This window comes from Dermacentor variabilis, chromosome 4, assembly GCF_050947875.1.
Source record: "Dermacentor variabilis isolate Ectoservices chromosome 4, ASM5094787v1, whole genome shotgun sequence".
Taxonomy (NCBI): Eukaryota; Metazoa; Arthropoda; class Arachnida; order Ixodida; family Ixodidae; genus Dermacentor; species Dermacentor variabilis.
The window spans coordinates 17,062,708-17,079,706 of NC_134571.1; the positions used below are offsets into that span (position 1 = coordinate 17,062,708).

General features: G+C 48.8%; 1 protein-coding gene across 1 annotated transcript in view; it reads left to right on the forward strand.

Moving 5' to 3' along the window:
- LOC142577708 (corticotropin-releasing factor receptor 2-like) overlaps window positions 1–16,999 on the forward strand; it is a 311,337-nt gene that overhangs the window by 261,577 nt on the left and 32,761 nt on the right. The window contains exons 6-8 of the mRNA XM_075687163.1: window positions 1,358–1,514; window positions 8,138–8,268; window positions 8,376–8,461. Coding sequence (XP_075543278.1) covers window positions 1,358–1,514; window positions 8,138–8,268; window positions 8,376–8,461 — 374 coding nt within the window. The remainder of the gene's footprint in view (window positions 1–1,357; window positions 1,515–8,137; window positions 8,269–8,375; window positions 8,462–16,999) is intronic.

A 16,999-nucleotide genomic window follows, 5' to 3' on the forward strand; every position in this document is an offset into this window, starting at 1 on the left:
TAGTCTTGCCACTTCCAAGCTATTTAAAGGCTAGAAAGACGTCCCACCCGGATGCCCGTGTTGAAGCACGTGGTGCGAAAGGACGCTCTGACTATCCTGCAAAACCAAATATGCACGAAACACAACCGCGCACACGAAAAAAGAAAGAGAGAAGAAAAAGGTAAACTACCCAATTATTATTTAAAGGCTAAAAAATCAGCAAATCAAAAACAGAAACAAGCTCAAAGCATGCACAAAAAAACTTATGATTTCGTCGCCGCCACGGAGCCCTGGAAAAATCACGTCCATCCGCCACAAAATCAACCCTCGGCGCTGAGCTCCGGGACTTGCCTCCCTGCCTGACACCGGACGACGGATGGCTAAGGATTGACTTAGAACAGCTCCGCTGTTTAATAAAGGGTAAAAGAATTGCCATTTTCCTAAAAAAAAGAACAAGAAAAGCTCCTTACCCTAGCGCTGTTCGCAAATGCAAGGCATCATGTTGCTGGGCATATTTATTTATATATTTAATAAATATAGCGAAGGTGGCCAGGGGTATGGAAAGCGTACTTATGAAAGGAAAGTTTTGGAAATTTGGCCACGAGCTAAATTCACATAGGCTCCAGATTAATTTTAAGGGTACATTACTCGAAGCCGAAAACTCGAACGACCGCTCCGCGGCGTTTAGTTGGACATTAATTCTTTAGCGTTGAGAACTCATAAGAAGTGCTTATGAGTCCTCGGATTTGTTTAGTCTTTCCACCATTAGCTCGGTAGGCACCTCGCTGTCGTTATCGTCACTATCGGCCCCTCGCCCGTATACGGTTGTCAAAGGAATCGTAAATTAAACGGAACACCAGAAAATACAACGCGCGCGGTATTTTTGTTATCCTGGTCTCGACTTACGCTTATCCGAAACTGTAATTCAACCTCTAATTAATGTAAACGTGGTTCTAGCTGCGTTTACATGAATGAGACAGTAGATGTCGCAGTCTTTAGCACATCACGGTAATTACTATGCGACAGCGCTTACATCTGGAGCATTCCCCTTCGTTCAAAGAAAGCAGGAATTGTTTCCTCCGATTTGCGTTCCGCCATTGAGAGGAAGAGAACACACGGCGGCAGAAGTGTCTCGCCCTCAATGCATACACCAGCGTTTACACGCACTTCGCGCCAAGACTTACCACTCCTCGAACTATACCCTCTCCTGTGGTACCAATGCGATTAGCCGTCTTAGCTCTTTACCATCGTTCACAAGAATGTGATGTACTAGAAATGCGATGCGATGCACCACTTGTCGCAATGATGAAAACGCCCCTACTGTTTCGGTAGACACGTCTGAGCGTCTCGTCGCTCATTCTTTATTTCCTTTCCGCAGCCTCCGTTGTGCAAGAGCATCCTCTCTCTGAAGATGTACGCCGCCATGGCTTCAATCAATTGGATGTTCGTCGAAGGGCTTCTGCTGCACTCTCGCATCACCATCTGCATCTTCCGCCAGGACGCACCCTTCAAGCTATACCACGCCATCGGTTGGGGTGAGTCACGCTCTTTGATTCGCGTGTTACTCCTCTGTCGTTGGCCACATTTTTAGCTCGAAAAAGATAGTTCGCCAAGTTCTCCTAGCAAACACATTGAAAGAATGCCGAAAGGTTATGGGTGGTATAAAAGTCTGTAGTTAAAATTCAAATACTGGCCTCTGGGCTTCTGTGTTGGTCTCGCACCTGCTACATCTTCTCTTTCAGGGTATCTAAGCCAGAAGTAGTTCTGAAGAATTCGTTCGGGAAACGGCAGAAGGGTTAGCCAGAGTTAATATCTATAAACGAGAAGAAACGGGTTAACCGAGGGGCCCGATTTTTATTGGTGATATCATAAGAAGCCAACAAACACTGACACAAAGGACAACATAGAGGAAACTACTTGTGCATAATAAATTAAATAAAGAAACGATAAATTAATGGAAATAAAGTGGATGAAAAAACAACTTGCTCCAGGTGGGAACCGAACCCACAACCTTCGCATTTCGCGCGCGATGCTCTACCAATTGAGCTACCGCGGCGCCGTTTCCCAATCCACATTCTTAGGTATTTATGTGTCCTAGTAGAACTCTGGGAGTGTTAGCCAGCGCCGCCACTCGCCGACCTTGGCGGCGGACGTGGGACGTCCTTTCTGCCGCAGGCGTCGCGAGAACGTGATCTTTTTGGGTGAAGGCAACTGGTCAATAAAGGCACACATACCTGAAGGTATGCATGCATGCATGCATGCATGCATGCATGCATGCATGCATACATACATACATACATACATACATACATACATACATACATACATACATACATACATACATACATACATACATACATACATACATACATACATACATACATACATACATACATACATACATACATACATACATACATACATACATACATACATACATACATACATACATACATACATACATACATACATACATACATACATACATACATACATACATACATACATACATACATACATACATACATACATACATACATACATACATACATACATACATACATACATACATACATACATACATACATACATACATACATACATACATACATACATACATACATACATACATACATACATACATACATACATACATACATACATACATACATACATACATACATACATACATACATACATACATGCATACATGCATACATGCATACATAGTATGGCCACGCCTGGCAAGACGTCTGCTGGCTGGTTGTCTTCTAATCAAATTCAAATAATCGCAGTGGCTAGAGAGCTGACGTCTGATATGGAGTATGTTAGAAGAACGAGCAATTATTAGTGCCGAGAATGTAAACAAAACAACATGTAGCCCAAACAACATCATCTATGGCGTCAGTGTGCGTCGTTCTCCACACAGTATGTTATTATGTTCATATTTTATAGCACATTTATTCACCATCGGACTGACCAACTGACTCACAGCGCATGCGCACACGACGTGCGTGGCTACCATTTTCTTTTCAACCGTTGCGTCCTCGGTACGTCGAGCTGTACACGCTACTTCGCAAAAATGACTGATTTATCATTTTTATTATTCACTGCGAAATCTTAGCGAGCAACCTTTGTCTTATGCCGTACCACAAGAATAAAGCTTTTCTTTTATGAAATGGAGCATGAAAGGTTACAAAGTAATAAAAAGCAGATGCAGCTGAAAAAGAGATATGCCGACCATCAAGTACACTTAACGCAATGATCTAGTGGAATCGGAAGACTTCCAGTGAATTCCTTGTTAGGTAAAACATACCACATAAGTGAAATTTCCCGCGAATAAGCCAATCGTAGAGCACATATGTTTCGCTAAATCTGACGATGATGAAAAGGCATGGATATTAATCAAGCTTAAATTTGTTTTAGCATGCTAAACAATTCTATTTATTTCTTGTTTCCTGACACTCGAACGGGAAAAAGACAACGATGCTAATCATTGTCGCCTAACGTACCTCTAATTAGCTTTTACAAGTTGGATGTATGTGATCAGTCAGCCGCTCGATGCCGGAACGGCGAATCTCAAACAAATATACAGCAGCGAATGCAGACACTACCATTCATTTTACATCATGTAAAAGTGTGAAGTGGGAAGCTCTCAGTGGGAAGCTCTACCGTACCAGTAGCTGCATTCATGTTAGGCGCACTCATGGCTACCTTAAAGGAGTCCTGAACCACCCCTCGGGCTTGGTGAAAAAACATAGTCCGCGCATAGTACGCGCTGCAGTGAACAATTCTGCCAAGTTTTGCAGTCGTTGCGTGGAGCTCGCAAGCCGGTCGCGAAGTCACCTTTCAAATGCTCTCTTTTCAACAAAATGTTGCTCCTTATCCTTTCCTGGCCACTTTATTTCGTAATATAGCAAATTCGCATACAGAGTTGCTATTGGCCAATAGCTGACATCAATCATGAACGATATCTGGATCAGTGCGCTTCTTCCTGCTGTTACTGTGTACATTTCGGCGCAGTTTAATAAACAGGCTGAAGTAAGCGAGAATCTGATTTGGATTTCCATATTAATTACGTACTTCCGGAAGAAGCCGACTGTCGTCTGTTCACGCTCGGCTGCGGCCGCCCGCGTAGGAATTAAACTTTGGCCACTCTACTTATCGGTGTCGTAGCAATCGCGTCTCGCTAATTTCGGCTAGTTTTGGACGCTCAGCGGGCCTCTAACCACGCGAAACTGAGTCCGCAGCACACGCGCGCTCGCCAGCGCGTGCGGACTCCTGGCCGCTCCCGGTTATATCGATGTCTTGACAGACTTGGCTTGGTAACGATCGTGCTATCGAAGCGCTTCAAAAACGCGCAAGTTGGATGCGTCTACTATCCGTCGGTCAAATTGTTGCAGGACAAAGCCGGTCCGCATCACATAGCACAACCAGACAGGAGCATTTGAGCGCGCGCTCTGGTCCTGCCGTGCACAAAGCAAACGCTGCTTCTGCAGACAGCTTACGGTCTGCTACGCGCCGTGGATATTGCGGCCGCCTCGGGGTGCCGCGATGAGTCCGCTGGCTGAGCGCATTGCAGCTCGCTGAAGACAACCGCGTGCCTTACGTTCGGTGACCTTACGTTCGCTGCGTCGTAGGTGCCAAAATCAGAAATAGTGACGTCTACGCGAACATCCAGAATCAAATTGGAACTGCGCGGCGTGGTAACGTTCGGTAGGCGGAACGTTGTGGGCATGCCCCGCTACGCCGTAGCCTTCGCAGTGCAAGGCATTGAAGAAGGAGCGCAAGCACCGCGACTGCCAGTAACTTCGCTTCTGCTGAGTGCACTGAAGTGCTTTCTGCGGCGAGGTATTCCTGAAATAGCCTAATTCAACTTCGAATGTGTTTCTCTACTTGTATAAAAAGTTGTTCAGGGCCCCTTTAGCTGTTCTTTGTGCGCAGCACTGGGGATTCGCATCCCGTTGTTTACTGAGCTTCGACAATGAGGAGAGAACGGGGTGACGGCAAGGAGAGCAGGGATCGAAAGGAGCAGAGGACTGAAGGGCGCACACGAGTCTAGCGGCTCATTAGCAACATAGGAGTGACGCAGAATCACGGACGCTATAGCTTGAAAGTTACTCGAAGCAATTTGCGCTTCATCGTGTGCATGTTTGTACGCCACGCGCCCTCCGTCACGTGGCTGTGTATGCTTTATTTACAGCCTCTTCTGCTGTCTTCGCTGTGAGTGCCGGGTAACAAGGCCTTTTTAATTAGCGAGTGGAAAGCTTTCACCTCCACAGTGCTCATGTCGTGCGCGTATTGAGACCGTCACGCATCTTATAGCACTCTTGTTACCTGATGTCATCTACAGCCGCTGCTTACTAGTTGAAATAGACTGTAGACGTTTTAGCACTTTCTGAGATTTTGAGCAGAACACTCCAGCCTTCTGTAACAGATGCGTGCCTGAACAGCATTTGTAATCCACTGCTATACAGTGCACATTATAGACCCCAGAGCGTCTGTCAGTCGTGGTTTAATTGACGCATATATTTCCATTCTCAAACAACCCTTTGTATGTTGTTTGCTGTGACTTAAAGAGCTTGAAAGCACCTTGACAGTTTGACTGTATAGTCAGCGGTTCTTTTGTAGTGTTTCGTAGATATTGAATAACTTCAATGGTTTTTGATAAATTCCTGTGTTCACGTGCTTGAGCTGTAAGTCACAGTGGTGGCACTGTTTGTTCTAATAGCGTGGCGCACGCTCCAAATTAAAAACAGCACACAATTCCTTCCATGCAGTGCCCTTTATAACTTCGCTATTATCTGAATATTTTCTGCCTAACTTGTGTAATTGCCGGCTCGAGAAACAACAGTATGTTTAACAAGTGTGTATAAATACCTAGGAATTCATTTATTTTTTTACAGTTTTCACAAGCGTTAATTTCCACGTGCGTGACTTACATGTTTAGACGTCTTCTCCTGTTTTACTGGAAGCCGACATCAAGATTTCATTTTCAATGTGGAACCTACAACAGCAAATCGTTTCCTCTGCCTCACGAACGTTCAGCGCGGTGCACGCAGTAACAAAGAAACGACGCGCCCATTACGAGTCAGTCAAGCGAAAAGGCAACGTCAACGTGCGAGGTTGAAGACCACCGGCGTCCATCCGCTCTAGGCGCGCCGGTGTGAGCCGCGAAGTTTATATATTGCGACGCGCATCTCAGTTTGTCCGCGCACTCTCTCGTGATCGTCGCGAGGCGAGTTCCCCTAGCAATTATGCAAAACGCCTGAAGCAGTGCGCCACGCCCAATCGAGAGGAACCGACCCTGCGGCGCCGGGCCGGAGCTGCCACTCCACCAACTGGCATCGATCGCTAGACGCTCCTGTTCTGGCCCTCGGCAGAAGAGAGATGCACTTGGTTATGCATGTGTGTGTACGTGTTGGTATGAAGCAACGCTTACTCACCCGCTATAGTACCGAACGATTTGCTCGACAAACACGCGTACCTATAGAAAACAAGCGGAATGAATCAGAAAATTAAAAAAAGACGAACAAAAGGGTATCACTGCCTGCAAGCATTGTTTCTCGAAGCTCTTGATGGTTCGTTTTCAATGTTCGATATACAAGCCGTCTCTTCTCTGGGTTCCGTACGTGGGTGAGAGCGCAGCAGTGCGTCACTCCGTCAGCTCCACTAGCGAACGCAGCCGCCACTTCCTCGTCACCGGCTGGTTATCTCGAGCGGGCCGTTACGCGCAGCAGAAGACGACGGAGCTATATTTAAATCCCTATCACGGTGTAAGCTAATAATAGTATCTTATATCAGTACCTTTATCACTATCACCACCCCTTCATCTCGGGCTTCATTAAAGTTTTCGTGTCAAGGCGCAAAGGTAGGTTAAACACTGCAAAAGCAGATGTGCGATGCTTGCAAGGAACATCCCAGGAGCAGTTCCCTTCTCTTTCTTTTTCGAGGGAGAGAGAGAAAGCGAGGCGAAGTAAGGCAGAGAGGTCAACCACAAAAGCGTCCGGTTTGCTACCCTACACAGGGAATAGGAAAAAGGGAGAAAAAAATAAGAAATGAGGAAGAGAGTGAGCACCGAGTGCACGTGGGAGGACGCGCAGAGACACTGTAAGCGCCCTCTCCGTCCGGTGCACTTCAGGTAGTGTGCTAATGCACGAATCGCTTTTTGTGCCAGTGACGGGTGTGGCCACGGTCCGAGGGAGGCTCCTAAATATAGTCAGGTCCCAAGAGGGCCAATTTCCAAGTGTCGTCATTTAAACGTTCATTTTCACGCGCGTCGATGTGTCTCGACACGTCGACCTTCGCTGTGACATGCTCGTTCCTGAAATCGGAACACGCGAAACGACATTTAGAACTTCAGCGAGTTTATCACAGTTGCTCAAGCACAATGTCTGCCTCGCGTGTTCTTAATGCGACACGTGAGGCAAAGCTGTAAATGCGATATCATACTTTCTTCCCCGCTGCAGTTTACACAGAATTGCTTTGAAATGCAAACTTTCGCGGTTTCTGCGTGTTCGCCCTGATGGGCTGAGGTGAAATCGCTCTATCACGCCATTTTTTTTAGTGAGATAATATTACTGGACCGTCTAATCGCGATAGCGGTCTGAACTAACGCACACTGAGCAGGCCAATCTCAAACATATGTGCTCGCGGAAAGTCTCATAGAAAAGTTACGCTTTTCACAAGTAGCTATAGCTACTTGTGAAAAGCGTAACTCTGGCTCTTATTAAGAAACATGATTCCTGTCGTGCTCGTTCTTAAATTCCTGAGTCTTTTTATTTCTTTAATTGTTGTAGTAACATGAGTCGACAACAACCACTGCAGCGTGTTATCAACTGTGAGGAGCTTGAGCAACGGGACTCCGCCATCTGTGACTCTAATACATTTTTAAGCGTTCTATAAATACCCGGCGCATGCGCGAGTCCGTTCTTCTTCCTGTATTTTTTTCTTTCTTTCTTTCATCCGTCTGTTGCTTGTTATTTTTTCGTAACGTAATCAGCTGACAGTCAACAGTGGCATGTTCTTTTCCGTCTTTTGTACTTTCTTTCCTTGCTTTTGTTTCGCACTCTTATTAATCGATTAAAATGACTGTTCTATCGGCGCACTGAAAGTATACGCTAATGGCTGAAATGCTTTTTCTCCCACACCCTCCCAGGTCTTCCTTTAGTGTTCATACTGACATGGGCCTATCTCATGGAACAAGAACTTCGCACAGCATGCTGGGAAGGCTACGGCGCCAACCGCTACGTCTGGCTCCTCATAGGACCGCGTCTTGTGGCCATTCTCGTAAGTCTCAGCTGGCTCTTACATCCATGCTTGCTATTAACAGGTCGGTCGTTGCCTGAAGTACATCGCAAAATACGCGCGCTTTATTTCCCTCTTGCTTGCTGCAGGTCAACTTTGTTTTCCTCGTGAACATCATCCGTATTCTGGTGACGCGGGTCAAGTCGGCAGTGTCAGTGGAAACAACTCAGTTTCGGTAAGCGAGCTGTTTCTTTGGCCGCGCATGCTGTCAAACGGCGTGTTATAGTTATAAAAATGCGTACAAGACTTATTTGTCAAGAAGCTGCATAGGGTGCCAAAACCGCGACCTGATTATGAAGCACGCCGTAGTGGAGAGCTCCAGTTTAGCTTTCATCACGTGCCCTTCATTATTGTGCGCCTAATGTGCGCCGGACGGGATCGAACACGCGACCTCAAGCTCAGCAGCGCAGCGCCATGACCTTCAAGCTATCGCGGCTGGTAAAGCTGCATAAATGGCCTGTGGGACTTATCGTCCACAATTAAATATTCGTAATCTATAGGCTAGTCGGTCCGTATCCCGGAACCTCTAAGCGTTTTCTGTCTTGTGGTGTCTGTACACCCACACTCACACTACTCACACTCACACTACTCACACTACTCGAAGTCGCAGCACTGCCCCCCCCTCCCGCACACACACACACACGCACACGAGAAAGTTTAATTTCCTCTCAATTTTGCGGCCGCCCACTCTGCAATTTATTGTTTGGATCCCACCGATGGCATCGGTTGTTGGGAACTCGGCGCTGACGCCCGTGGTTGTACCTGGGTCGCAAGCCCCAAGGGTAGCGTTGGCCTGGCGGCCTGGGGTACAACTGGAAGCATCCGAAGGTCCCGGCAAAGCATGAGTCGACTGGTAACAACAAAACAACTTGTTTATTTTAACATCGCAAAGAGTTGGCGGTCAGGTTGACCGAAGTAGAGAGACGGGAGAGCACTTTACCCAACAGAAGAAATCGGAGCCCTCCTTTTGGCGTCCGGGGGCAGCTGTTTTTATACTCTCGCAGTTGAGGGCAAGAAGGAACCCCTCAATAGACGAGCACGTGATTGTACAATGGGCTAAGGTGACGCACACTGCCGCCGGTCGGGCACAAAGACTGGAAGGAGAGGGTGACCCCTGCTGTCGCATCGCCTGGTTCGGGCACAATGACTGGAAGGAGAGGGTGACCCCTGCTGTCGCATCGCCTGGTTCGGGCACAATGACTGGAAGGAGAGGGTGACCCCTGCTGTCGCATCGCCTGGTTCGGGCACAATGGCACATACACTCACACACGCACATGAAGACACGTGGCATCGGAACATGCCTGGAAACGCCTGGAAACGCCTGGCGGGGAGCGTTGCGGCGACGCCGAACGGGCCAAAATGTCTGCCGCCCCGCCGCAGTCGCGCCGGCAAAACCGCGTGTCGCAGGCGAAACGCAACAGACCGCCCCGCCGGGGGAAGGAGATCCCGATGGACAGGGGACTGCATCCGCTGTCCGGAGGGATGTCGCTCGATGATGCTCATAACCGAAGTCGGGCGTCCCTCGACGTTTCTTGAGCGCAGCGCACAGAGAAGGCCTCGTTCTCTCGTTCAGGTTCGCACGGGACACTGCAAAGTGACTTCGGGAGAGTTCACATTTTTGTTCTCGTTCCCGGCAAGCGTTAGAACTACGCTGAAACTCAACCGCTCAGTCAGCAAGCACGGCACAACCCTCACTAAGCCCTGCCAGGCTCTTTCCCCTTTTTATACCACTGCCTAGTTCCTTACAGTAGTCTAGCATCACTCAGAACGCGTCCACAAATTGGAAAATTGCACTAGAAAGCATATCATCACTTTGAAACACTAAACAAAAGCAATATGTTAAAAAAAATCCTGCCTCAGGAAGAAAAACATCAGTAACCAACAATTTTGAGGCTGATTCCTACGTTAGGGGCTTCGACTTAAGCCATCGGCGTTACCGTTGAGACTCCCCTTTTTGTAACGCACCTCAAAGGAATATTGTTGTAAAGCGAGGCTCCAGCGCAGGAGGCGGCCATTTTTGGGAGAGATGGTCTGCAGCCATTGGAGAGGGCAGTGATCCGTCTCAATGATAAACCTCGAGCCGGCTAGATAGCATGACAATTTCTGAACGGCCCACACGAGACACGCACACTCTTTCTCGGTGGCGCTATACGCCTGCTCACGACTGGTCAGCTTACGACTAGCATACAGGACGGGGTGTTCTACTTCTCCATTTTCCCGTTGGCACAGTACAACGCCCATGCCTCGCTCACTAGCATCGCACTGAACAACGAACCCTTTTGTATAGTCTGGCGATCGTAGCACAGGCTGGTTTGTTAGGGCACTCTTTAGGGCGCTAAAAGCTCTTTCCTTTGTCTCGTCCCAGACGACTGTTTGAGGCTCTGACTTTCTTAGAGCATCCGTCAGGGGAGCCGCGATATCAGAGTACCTGGGGATGTACCTCTGATAGTAGCCGGCGACACCTAAGAACGACCGAATATCGGTCTTTGTGAGCGGTTGCGGAAAGTCTCGCACAGCGGCCACTTTTATTTCAGAGGGGCGGCGACGACCCTGACCAATCACGTGACCGAGGTAGACAACCTCGGCCTGTGCTAACTGGCACTTAGGAGCCTTTACTGTCAAGCCCGCTTCGCGCAGGCGGGTTAGCACTGCCCGCAAGTGTGCCATATGCTCAGACCAGGATGCGGAGAATATCGCTACGTCGTCTAGATACGGTAAAGCGAATTCTTGCTGTCCCCGCAACACTTTATCCATGAGGCTTGAAAAACAGTATGGCGCGTTCTTCAAACCAAAACTCAACACTTTAGGACGGAATGTTCCCATTGGTGAAATGAACGCCGCATACCTACTAGCCTCTTCTGTAAGTGGAACCTGCCAATAACCCCTGACAAGATCTAGGGTGGAAATAAACTGAGCGCTACTAACTTTCTCAAGGCGCTCCTCGATGTTAGGGATCGGATAAATTTGATCCTTAGTGATGGAATTAAGCCTGCGGTAGTCGACGCAAGGACGAGGTTCCTTGCCCGGTACCTCAACTAAAATCAAAGGGGAGGTATAATCACTCTCACCTGCCTCAATAACACCGAGCTGTAGCATTTTCTTTACCTCAGCCTCCATAATATCGCTCTGGCGGGGTGACACCCGATACGCCTTGGATCGTACTGGCTCTGGGGAGGTAAGTTCTATATCATGAGTAAGTACAGAAGTCCTACCAGGCCTCTCAGAGAACAGACCTTGAAACTCTTGTAATAGCCGGTGTAGTTCGGTTTTCTGCTCGGGCGACAGCGGTGCTTTACTGATAAGGTCACTAATGACTTGACCGGTGTCTTCCCTGTTCGTCACTGAGCCTAGTCCCGGAAGCTCGACCGGAAGCTCTTCAGGAACGTTTACCATCATGCACACCACTGCTTCCCTTTGTCTATAAGGTTTGAGCAGATTACAGTGGTAAACTTGCTGTGCTTTCCGCTTTCCTGGCAGACTTACCACGTAGTTAACGTCCGACAGTTTCTGAACAATTCGTGCTGGGCCCTCCCACTGCACGTCTAGTTTGTTGTTTAGCGATGTGCGCAATATCATGACCTCATCGCCCACCTCAAAACGACGGGCCCTGGCTGTCCGATCATAATAAACCTTGGCCCTCTGCTGGGCCTTTGTCATTGCTTCACCTGACAACTCCTGTGCCCTTCTTAAGCGTTCGAGGAGCTTAAGTACGTACTCCACCACGACTGGGTCGTCGCCCCTACCTTCCCATGATTCTCGAAGCATGCGAAGCGGAGACCAAAGCGAGCGACCGTACACCAGTTCAGCTGGCGAAAACCCCGTAGCCGCATGCGGCGCGGTCCTTAATGCAAACATCACCCCAGGCAGACACAGCTCCCAGTCAGTTCGATGTTCAAAACACAATGCTCTCAACACGCGCTTCATGACGGAGTGGAGCTTCTCAACGGAATTCGACTGTGGGTGGTACACTGAGCTGTGTAGCAGCTTTACCCCACACCTTTCGAGAAAAGTTGTCGTCAAAGCGCTAGTAAACACTGTGCCCTGATCTGATTGGATCTCTGCAGGAAAACCAACTCGCGCAAATATGGACAGTAGTGCATTGACTATCTCAACTGAACTGAGTTCTTTAAGCGGCACTGCTTCAGGGAACTTTGTCGCTGGGCAGATCACAGTCAAAATGTGTCTGTACCCCGTGGCTGTTACCGGCAGAGGTCCCACTGTATCAATAACGAGCCGTCTAAAAGGCTCCGTAATGATAGGTACCAATTTCAACGGCGCCCTCGATTTGTCCCCTGGTCTGCCCACCCGCTGACAGGTGTCACATGACCTCACGAAGTGGTCTGCGTCCCGAAAACACCCTGGCCAATAGTACTCTTGCAAGAGACGGTCCTTAGTTTTCTTAACTCCAAGGTGTCCGGACCACGAACCCCCGTGTGACAAGCGCAACAGATCCTGACGATAGCATTGAGGCACGATCAGCTGATCGAACTCCACTCCTCTGCGGTCTAGATACTTCCGGTACAGGACTCCACCTCTTTCCACAAAACGCGCATTTTTCCTGGCGATACCTTCCTTGACATTGCAGCGCACGTTTTCCAGGCTGCCATCCTTTTTTTGCTCGGCTATCAAAGCCGACCGGCTGACTTTTAGCAACCTATTAAGTCCGTCTGACGTAGGCGCGATGAGCAAATCAGTAGATAGCTCTTCTAACTTTCCCGTGTCGGGCGTTTCCTCTCCAGTATCTGGCGCCTTTAACGTTACAGACTCAAGTTTATTCAGTTCGGGCGTGCTCTGAATATCAGCTTGCTGCGCCTCTGACCCTTTTTCGTTGTTTGATAACGTCGGCCCCGCAACTACCGCCTTTGCAGCGAGCTCCCGAACCTTCGATCTGGTTAAGGCCTGAACACTAGCTTCACCAAACAAAAGCCCCTTCTCGCGCAGGAGGTGATCGGACCTGTTTGAAAATAGGTACGGGTACTGGGGTGGCAGCATAGATGACACTGCCGCCTCCGTCTCAAGCGCTCCGAAAGGTCCTTCAATAAGCACTTTTGCTACCGGCAGACACACGCTATGAGCTTCCACGGCTTGCTTGATCCATGCGCACTCGCCCGTGAACATATGGGGTTCTACATAAGACGGGTGAACTACATCCATCGTAGCTGCGGAATCGCGAAGCACTCGGCACTCTTTCCCGTTCACGAGGAGGTCTCGCATGTAAGGCTCGAGAAGCTTCATGTTCTCGTCAGTGCTGCCTATTGAAAAAAACACAACTTTTGGTGTTGTTTCCGGACACTGCGCCGAAAAGTGACCCGGCTTCTGGCACGTATAACACACGCCCGCTCGCCTCATCTCGAACCTCTTTCTGCGTTTGGCTGCCGCCGTCTCTTTACGTTTGGTCGGACTGCTTTCACTCGCATCCTCACTACGCGTGTCCCCCTTTGCTCTCATGGGTGTGAACTTCGGCCTCTCAAACTTCGAGCCAAATTCACCCTTTTGACCGTCCTTAGCTCCGCGAGCCCGACGCGTCACAAACTCCTCGGCTAGCTCAGCGGCTTTAGCCACCGTACAAACGTCTGGCCTATCCAAGACCCAGTATCGCACGTTCTCCGGTAACCGACTATAAAACTGTTCTAGCCCGAAGCACTGCAGAACTTTATCGTGGTCACCAAACGCTTTCTCTTCTTTGAGCCACTCCTGCATGTTTGACATAAGCCTATACGCAAACTCTGTATATGACTCACTTCTGCCTTTCTCATTTTCCCGAAACTTCCGACGGAACGCCTCCGCAGACAGCCGGTACTTTTTTAGCAGACTCGATTTTACTTTGTCGAAATCCTCTGCCTCCTCTCTATCCAAGCGAGCGACTACGTCGGCCGCCTCGCCGGGTAACAAAGTGAGCAAGCGCTGTGGCCACGTTTCCCGAGAGAACCCCTGCTTCTCGCACGTTCGCTCAAAGTTAACCAGGAACAAACCAATGTCCTCTCCAAGCTTAAACGGCCGCATCAGGTCAGTCATTTTGAACAATACGCGTTCTCCTGCACCGTGTGCCTGACTTCCATTACGAGCGCGTTCCATCTCTACCTCAAGACGCTTCATTTCCAAAGCGTGTTGACGGTCACGCTCTTGTTGCTCTCGCTCTTTCTGTTCTTTACGTTCACGCTCTTCTTTTTCTTTCTGTTCTTTACGTTCACGCTATTCTTTTTCTTTTTGTTCTTTACGTTCACGCTCTTCTTTTTCTTTTTGCTCTTTAAGTTCGCGCTCCTGTCTTTTTGCAGTCTCCCTCTCTTCAATGGTCTCAAGGCATTCCGACAGCTCGTCATCCTCAGCCTCTAACTCAAGAATAGCCTTTAGCAGTTCAGGTTTTCTTAGTTTGTCTGAGACATCCAGACCCAACTCTCTTGCAAGCTCCAGCAATTTCGGTTTGCGCAACGACTTCAAATCCATGGCTGCTCTGAATGCTGCTTTCTCTACTGCTTACTATTGTCTTGCCGCAAACTAACCCGGCAGCAACGACAACCACAATTACCAGCTCTGTTTCTGACACTAACAAAAGCCTGGCAAAGCTCAGAAGAAGAAAGTCCCGCACTCACCAAACCTCGCAGCCAAGAGTCCAGCGCAGTCGTTCCGCTGCAGGCAACCAGTCATCACACAGGGCTCGTTGCACTGCTCCCGGATCGTCGATGAGCTGCTCAGCATACAGTCAACTGCATCTCTTCGCTGCTGGCCTCCGTTGTCGCGATCTCACCGCTGGCAGACAGTTGTTTGGAGTCGGAGGCGATCTCACCGCTGCCAACCAGATGTTTGGATCCCACCGATGGCATCGGTTGTTGGGAACTCGGCGCTGACGCCCGTGGTTGTACCTGGGTCGCAAGCCCCAAGGGTAGCGTTGGCCTGGCGGCCTGGGGTACAACTGGAAGCATCCGAAGGTCCCGGCAAAGCATGAGTCGACTGGTAACAACAAAACAACTTGTTTATTTTAACATCGCAAAGAGTTGGCGGTCAGGTTGACCGAAGTAGAGAGACGGGAGAGCACTTTACTCAACAGAAGAAATCGGAGCCCTCCTTTTGGCGTCCGGGGGCAGCTGTTTTTATACTCTCGCAGTTGAGGGCAAGAAGGAACCCCTCAATAGACGAGCACGTGATTGTACAATGGGCTAAGGTGACGCACACTGCCGCCGGTCGGGCACAAAGACTGGCAGGAGAGGGTGACCCCTGCTGTCGCATCGCCTGGTTCGGGCACAATGACTGGAAGGAGAGGGTGACCCCTGCTGTCGCATCGCCTGGTTCGGGCACAATGACTGGAAGGAGAGGGTGACCCCTGCTGTCGCATCGCCTGGTTCGGGCACAATGGCACATACACTCACACACGCACATGAAGACACGTGGCATCGGAACATGCCTGGAAACGCCTGGAAACGCCTGGCGGGGAGCGTTGCGGCGACGCCGAACGGGCCAAAATGTCTGCCGCCCCGCCGCAGTCGCGCCGGCAAAACCGCGTGTCGCAGGCGAAACGCAACATTATGTAGGAACATGCTGAAGTCCCCACTGAATTTTCTTCTTGATCATGGATGGAAATTTCCTTCCGAGGTGAGCATCCCCTGTGAATAACTGACCTAAATAAACGTACCCTTGCACAGAATCTAGAGGTGGATAGCCAATCACGTATTCTCGTTCCTTTTCCAGGTTGTCTAACGTTATACCTTTCTCTTCCCAATAATAATGTCAAATTCTGCTACTACATGTGTCGGCTAAGGTTCTCCATCATTTGAATAAGCAAGTGCACAAAGCTGCAACAGCCGAAGTCGAGCTTGAACCCTCTGAGTTAATAGGTCGGTGATCATTCGATTGCATCGTGAGTATCACGAAGCGTATTCGAAAATATTCGCTTTTGTAAGAGCCTTACTGGCTAACCTTGGAGTGCGTGCCAGTAGCTCTAGCAATTTGTTTGTAGATAACGACACGTTAATCGCGACAGCGGCCAGTCGCGTATACCTTCACTTCAGAAGGTGCTTATGTGATTACGGGCACAGGTGCTTCCGTGCGATAAGTGCGTCCTATGCTTCGCAATGCGTCTTGCGTTGCCCGCGCCTCGTGGTAGCCGCTGATTTCGTCTGCAGCGTCCAGTGACGCGTTATTCGTGCGAGAAATAGCAGGATGTACTTTGTAGATAGGAGCCTCTGGAGAGAGTTGGTAATATTAAAAGCTTGGGTTTGAGCGCTGAACAACGCGGACAAAAACAAGAAATGCACAATACGTGCACCTTCAAGTCATTGTCTGATTAGTTTTGCGCATAGACTGAAAGACGAAGTTCTGTCCGGTTCTATTATTACTTTTCGTTTCGCTTTCACGAACTTTACCTCACAACCTTCACTCGCGCAAGCATTCGACACAGTAATTAATTTTAAAGAGACACACAGAGAGAGAGAGAGAGACAAACGAGACGGGAAAGGCAGGGAGGTTAACCGTAAAAATTCTGGTTTGCTACCCTGCACTGGGGGAAATTCATTCTAAGCTTTCACATAAAGTAAAGGTTGTCCTAAAAATATTTCTTAGTTAAGTGTATTGCTGGTGGCTTCTTGTATCAACGTGCCCAGTATGTCGCCTTTGTTGCAGCTGATTCTTCTATTAATTTGTCCAACTATGTTCTAAGGTTCATCAGAGGTAAGTGATGGGACGATTAATGTTTTTTTTATTATACATTAATGAGCTCGCT